General features: G+C 31.2%; 2 protein-coding genes across 2 annotated transcripts; both read right to left on the bottom strand.

Moving 5' to 3' along the window:
* Positions 1 to 3,508: 3,508 nt before the first annotated feature.
* Positions 3,509 to 3,916, bottom strand: LOC127106915 (uncharacterized). The gene has a single exon (XM_051044206.1). The coding sequence runs from the start codon at positions 3,914 to 3,916 to the stop codon at positions 3,509 to 3,511; it is 408 nt and encodes a 135-aa protein (XP_050900163.1).
* On the bottom strand, positions 3,903 to 5,285 carry LOC127115757 (uncharacterized). Its single transcript, XM_051047221.1, has 5 exons — positions 5,150 to 5,285; positions 4,968 to 5,054; positions 4,687 to 4,875; positions 4,133 to 4,460; positions 3,903 to 4,033 (listed from the first exon to the last, which is right to left on the bottom strand). Exons 1-4 carry the CDS (start codon positions 5,282 to 5,284, stop codon positions 4,272 to 4,274), a joined length of 600 nt encoding a protein of 199 aa, XP_050903178.1. The 5' UTR covers position 5,285; the 3' UTR covers positions 3,903 to 4,033; positions 4,133 to 4,271.
* Between the last annotated feature and the right edge of the window lie 1,881 nt (positions 5,286 to 7,166).

The following is a 7,166-nucleotide window of genomic DNA, read 5'->3' as shown; positions in this document are numbered from 1 at the left end:
TTGACAGGTTTTAGAAGAATATGGCCAAAGTGGTTTTTTCAGCATGAATGAAATTCTATATGTTTGTCATGTCTTGCCAAGAGTTTGTAGTATGACAAAAAATGAACAAGACTGCTATGTGCAGTACCAAGCATGGCCAGTTTTTTTTTCTTTTGAAATTCTTTTGACAGCTCTTTGAAATGTAACAGCAAGGTGAGTTTTTTGAGAGAGTGGACCATGCTTCTTCTGCTGTCAAATGGCTGCTATTACTGACTTCTCATGACAGAAAATCATGGACAATTCTGCTGCCTTTGTGGTAAAAGCATGGCTTATGGGATGTGGTTTGGTGAAACTTGTACTTTCTTTCCAAAAATCAAGCAAACTAGCATGGGCTCCATGTACTGCACAAAAGGGACTTTGAGCATGCTGCAAATAATATTCTAAACAATTCCCAATTGGCCAAATGGTTTAAAAATCACTAATTCAAAAAGTCAAACTTTGGTCCACACTTGAATTTAAATGAGACAAGTCAAAAAATGCCATTTTGATTGGTGAAGTTTTGGCTCATGAAATTTATATTTTTGGAAAGAGGGGATCAAATTTGACTTGTAGGAAAAAACCCCACCAAAATTGGCCAAACGGTTTGAGAGATATGGCCTTTTGAAGTTCAAGAATTTCTGAAGTCGATTCGATCATAACTTGCCAACCACACATGGGAATTAAAAGTTCTTGGACTTTTTGGAAATGGGAGAACAAGATCTTCAACTTTCATGTTGGGCAAAAATTCATTTGAAGCTTGTATCATGATGTAAGTTTGAGGATCAAGACTTTCCATTTTTGGTAAGTTTCAGTTACAGGTCCAATTTCCATTTTTGGAAATTTTTGATCTGGCTTCAAATTCTTCCATGATGGTGTTTGAAATGATATATGAAGGCTATTTGGCCATGAATGAGCTCTCACAAACCAATTTCCATCATCAAATCACTGATTAAATGGACAGTTGACCAACAGTTGACTTTTGGGGTTTTTGACTGACTGTGCATCTTCTGATGAATTCCAAACCCTAATTCCTTGAGAATTTGACTTCAAATGATGTCCCAAGTTGTATGAACTCTTGATTAATGAGCATGGTGTCCAAATTCCACAAGAATGGCCACCATCCACTGCTTTGACTGACAGTTGACTTTTTTTTTGACTTTTGACTGTCTGTATATGAACTGATGACCTCTGAGCCTTCAACCCTTGACATGAACACTTCAAATAGACCTCCAAGTCATGTGAACTTGTTGGAAAAACCCTAAGGCCTTGGCTCAATGAAAAACACACTTGCTTGTTTGTCTGACTGATCTCCTGATTAGTTTGACCTAATTTCTTGATTGGCTTGCACTTGAGGCAAAAGAGGCAATGCAATGCTATGCAATGGACCATGATATGCTATGACCTAATATGAAAATGTATGTATAATGATAGGTGCAAATTTGAGGTGCTACAATCTTTAGCATGACATATCATTAAAATAAAGATTGAGAAGATTTTTGCATCATTAAAATATCATTTTTTCATATTTTGATGTTTTGGATCGACGCATGAGTTGGTGTATTGATACATGTCTAAATTGTGTTTCTGAAATTCAATTTTGGATTAGCATGGATCGACTCATATGGTGATATATCGATACATGTGTAATTGCTTTTCTCAAAAATCAATTTTCCTTCAGTATGTATCGATCCATCGATGGTTGTATCGATACATGGTCTGTCAACCTTTTTGTTTGGTGTTTTCTACCAAACATGTATCGGTCCATTTACTCATGTATCGACTCATGCTGTATTAAAATTGTGAAAAATTATTTTTATCCCAATATGGATCAACCCATACCCTATGTATCGATACATCATGATATATTCATTATGGAAAACATTTTTTTTACCAAATGTATCGACCCATTGGGTAATGTTTCACTTTGTTATAAGTAGTAAAACATTATTCTATTTACACAACACATGAAAACACATTAAAACATTTTGAGAGCATTTTTTTAGCAAGAAACCTGAAAGATAATTTGTCTTCATCATCTTCTCAATCAACTTTTGACATTCAATCACATTTAAACGTAATAACCATTGTGCATTGCATCAAAAGATCTTTGAGATAACGTTCAACTGTAGGATTTGTAATCGAAGCTGAGTTAAAGGGATACAAAGGGGGTTTCTCTGAAAACCGGAAGGTTTTCCATCAAGAACGGATCGTTTCTTGGGGTTTTTATATCAAAGTCAAGTGGATCGAATTCAGCCGTAGCAAAGGGGTTTGGAAATCTGGGAGATTTCGCAAGCAACTAGTGGAGCGGAGGATTGATCGTTGATTTTGAGGTTCAAGACTTGATCGGATCTGATCAAGCGAGGTTAAGACAAAGTCAACATAATCGGTGGGATTGGTGTTCGGTATTTGTGTTGTAACCTTGTAAATATTTGCAACATTATTGGAAATAAGATCTCAATTTCGATTTCGAAATTGAGGGGAGACGTACCCACACGTGAGGACGATAGTGGGGAACTTCCTTACCAAACTCTCTACGTATAATTTTCTATCCTTAATCTCTTTACTTTTTCAGCAAGTTTATCATTCAATTGTGGTGTAAATTTTTTCTGTTAAATGATCCTACATTGGCAAAAAAAATCTACATAATTGAAAAATTGTTCTAGTGTTTTGATTTGAGAAAATTGCTTTGACAACTCCATTGACAATAAGGATCATTAAACATTACACACCAATTTTTTGATAAAAGTGTTATGTTATTTTTGTTCATTGGAATATAGTGTTGTTTGTGAATTTTATTAAAACGATTATCCAAGCGTGTATATTTGTTATCGACATACTGTTATCCATCGATTTATCGCATGTCCGGTTTTCTAGTAGTCGGTTCAGAATAGACGGAAGTCGATTCGGGACCGCACTTTTCTGCTAGCCTTTAAAAATCAATTAAAAGTTTAAAAAAAAATCACATATTAAAGTTAGCATTAATGGATCATTTATATGTGAATTGATTTATAAATATTAAAATTTCAACAATTTTTTAAAATTTTTTTAAATCATATTTAAGAATACTAGGACACAATAATCTCGTTCACCTGACTAAATATGAAGTTTTGAGTTTGAACACAATCATAAACACAAAACAGTGGTAATTAAATTAAAGAAAATTTTGGTTGTCTATTGTGATGTTTCCCGAATTGAGGAATTAAACTCTGTAATTGTGCGTATTATTTAAATTAAAGAAAAATTTATCATTAGAGTGATTAATCTATGCAATTGTATCAAAGATATCTGTTTTATACCATTTTCTTAAATCATCGATTAATTTTAATTTCATTGAATGTATGTAACTCTAAATTTTAATATGTATTAAAAACAACATTAAAATCATTTAAGAAAGAAACATATGCAAAATTAAGTTAACAACTAATTAGAAAAAGTCGTTATCATTGATAATGTTTGTATCATGAATTTTTAATTTATAACTTTAAGAATATTAAAAATATCCACCACATCTTCCACCCGGTCCTCCAAATTGAAGAGAATATCCATATGGACTTTTTTGTTTTCCATAGTAGTCAACTCCAAAGCATTCAGGGGCATCATGGTAAATATGTGCCGCATACTGATCAGGTCCATAATAGGGTGAATTAGTTTCATTCTTATATCCAATATTTTTAAAATAACATGCATGCTCAAAGTTCCGGTCAGGAAAGGATCCTGATCCCATTTGAGGGCTAGGAGCACCCACAGCAATCGTAGCCCCTCCCCATCCCACTTGATTAGCTGTTTTCAAGTTGTTGAACAAAGCTTGTGGATAATATCCAACTGCTTTACCGTTAATAGTTATCCACCAATTTTTAGATCTTTCATCTTGAACAATACTAATTGGCATCTCTACCATATCTCCACCATATACAGATGTTTTTGACACAACTGCACCAATGTGATATTGACTGTGGATTTGAACAAAACCTCGACATTGTAAATTGTAGCATCCCGTTCTCACAAAACCATCTGACTGTTATGATTATAAAAAACACGAAATAATCAATGTATTTGATCTGTATAAATAGTAAAATTATTATATTGAGAATAAAATAAACAAACCATCACTTACTGTCCATGCTGCGAAAGCATATGTCCGATCATCACCGTATACGTGGGGAAATACTTAACAGAAATTTGTATGAGAAATTAGTAGTCTTCTTTATAACAAAAATAATATTGATTAATGGAAATAACTTATTGTTATTATATTATAATAAATTTAAACTCACATGCCATCCAACAAGAATTTGATTAAAAGTGCCTCCTTCTCCATTTCGAACATATATATTAGATGAGCTAGCTTGGGCAATACTACACCTTGGATTATAAACACTAGTAGTCCCCATTATTCCATAATAATTATCACCAGTAATATACTTGAGAAATACTTCCGCTTTCTATAATATCAATAGCTAATCATAATCAAAAACTGAAACATGGATTGACATTTATATCTATAAACTAGGCAGTTTAAAGTCTGAGTCAACGACAAAATATGAATAAGATAAATAATTAAATTTAAAGATATTATTGACAAAATATAAAAATATGACAAGAACGAGTAAATAACATTGATTAAGACAAATCAAATATTTTAAATTAGTTGTTTAAGAGAAAACTTACGTGAGTAGTAGCTGTAGCTAAAATATTATAATTCAAAAAAGATTTAGTACGTTTGAGATCTTCTTTTGTTGTTCTCCGAATCGGAACAAATCCTTTAGGACAATTGACTTTATTAAGTTCAAAGCTTGTTTTAGTTGATGAAATATTCACACCTCTATCTTCTATTTTTGAGTAAAAACTTGGTCGTGTCTACAACAAAAGAAAGATAAAATAAATCAATATTAAAATATAAAATGTGCATTATAAGAAAGATAAATTAATTAAATTGAAGAATATAATACCTGTAATTTATGATTCTTTAATAAAGGATGATCAAATGCAGGTTGTTTTTTAATATCAACACAATCAACTATATATCCAAATTCTGTCTATAAAAACCATCCGAAACAAACATAAGAAAATATATAATCACATTTTATATAGAGGATAAAAAACAAAAATTTAATATATGAGAATAATTTACATGAATACTCTTGATAGGAGGTTTATTAATAAGTTTTAGGTGTTTTTCCAACTCAAAATCTTCTTTCAATGTGATATCACTATCATCAACTCTATGGCTAATAACAGTCGTTGAAAACAAAATCAATAAGAACATCATGTTGATCATTTTTACAATTTTGTTATGGAAGAAAGTTGCTTGGTGATCTAGTACAATAGTATCACCACTTTATATATCATTGTAGCGTAAGTCAAATATTCAAATTCATTAAGTTGAATTGATGGTATGTAACAATTCTTATTTAATATAGTAAAGTTTTCTTTTTCCGTTACATATTAATGACCAGGGTTGTGTACTTAAATGATCTTAAAAAAAGTGTAACATATTAATATGACCTTAAATAAACGTTTGCATATGGCCATATGAAAGTCTTTTTTCTTGTTTGGCACCGATTACTTTAATTAAATTAGAAGTATAGATGAAGCTAGGCATGTACTCATTCAATGACACAGTGCAACTTAATTTTAAAATTATAATAAAACGAAGAAAATAGTCAATGGCATGACAGAGGTAGCAGATATTCAGCAAAATAGAAAGATGTCAATGCTACAAATTTGACTTTTAATAATATTATATTATTAGATCCGTATCCGTAGTAAAAAATCATATTAACGTGTTTGGATTTATTTTTATTTTTTAAACGATATTTTATTATAGTTTATAATAAAAATTGTGGTGATAGATAAAATGTTACATACTTCGAATTCAAGTATCAATAATTTTTTTTGTTTTCGTTATAAAAAGGTTTGTCCATATACTCTTATAAATTTATTAACATTAAAATATTTATCACCACAGTTAGTACCAGAAATCATTGTGAATAGTACTTACATTTTATTACGGTTTTTGTTATCAATCGTGGTGATAAGTCTTACATATATAAGCGAAGTTATCAAGTTTCAGCAAATAATATCTCTCTCAAAATACAAAACCTTAACATCTCTCTCTTCTACATCCAACAAACTTGTCTCCTCTTCTTCTTCTATAGAACTCGTAACATCTCTCTCTTTCAAATTCAGCGAACTCGTCTCTGTTCTTCTTCCACATAACCAGTCTTTCTTCTTCTTCGTACTAAAAGGTAATCAAGTTAAACATTGTTTCTTCTTCTTCTTCTTCTTCTTCTTCTAAAAGATAATCATGTTATTGATACGCTTTCTTCCAGTTTTATTTGTATAGGTTCTAATATTCATCACTTTTGAAGAACTTTCAAGGTACGTCATTCCCCGACCTACTCCATCCATTTGATGTTACAAAGGATTCTCATTTGACATGGTATTTTTTTTCTTCAGTTTCACATGATTTTTTATTTTTTTTGTCTATGCATTGTATGTCAAATGTATCAAAATTCTCATGAGCAATTTTAGGTCATTTTTTGTCCATTTGGGTGAGTCGATAGTAAGTTTGTAGAGTTTTGAATAATGATTACAATGTGAAGGTATTTACTCATATTATATTATTTTATTGATAGTATTTTCTAAATGTGCTACTATACTTTTCCAGCGTGGGCACTGGATATTTTCAATCGTGTGTTCATTGTACTTGGACTCTTTTTTTTCCTTTTTTGGGGGACCTAAAGCTACTTCTGATCTCTTGGATCCCTGAGTTTAACCATACTTTGAAGATGGAAAACAATGGTATAGTCTGGGAGCACTATGTTACTCTCTTAACTAACTTTTGTATATTTAGTTTCATCAAACTATGTTTTATCAAAGATCGGTTGATGTTTTATCTTTACATCTGTCATACCTAGTGAGGAAAGACTTTGATCTAGTTACATGTAATTTGATTTTAGTTTTTTCCAAGTATGGTTGTGTTCTTCTTAAAAAAAATCAAACTTTCAGAATCTCGTTTATGTTTAACATGTTATTTATAGGATTACAATGTCAAGTTCATGTTTCTAAATCTGGTTAACATGTTGTTTGTAGGATTACAATGTCATGCTAATACATTTTGACTTGTAGGGAAGGTGAATGAAAAC

This window comes from Lathyrus oleraceus, chromosome 1 (assembly GCF_024323335.1).
Source record: "Lathyrus oleraceus cultivar Zhongwan6 chromosome 1, CAAS_Psat_ZW6_1.0, whole genome shotgun sequence".
Lineage (NCBI taxonomy): Eukaryota > Viridiplantae > Streptophyta > Magnoliopsida > Fabales > Fabaceae > Lathyrus > Lathyrus oleraceus.
This window is presented reverse-complemented; position numbering and strand designations above follow the sequence as displayed.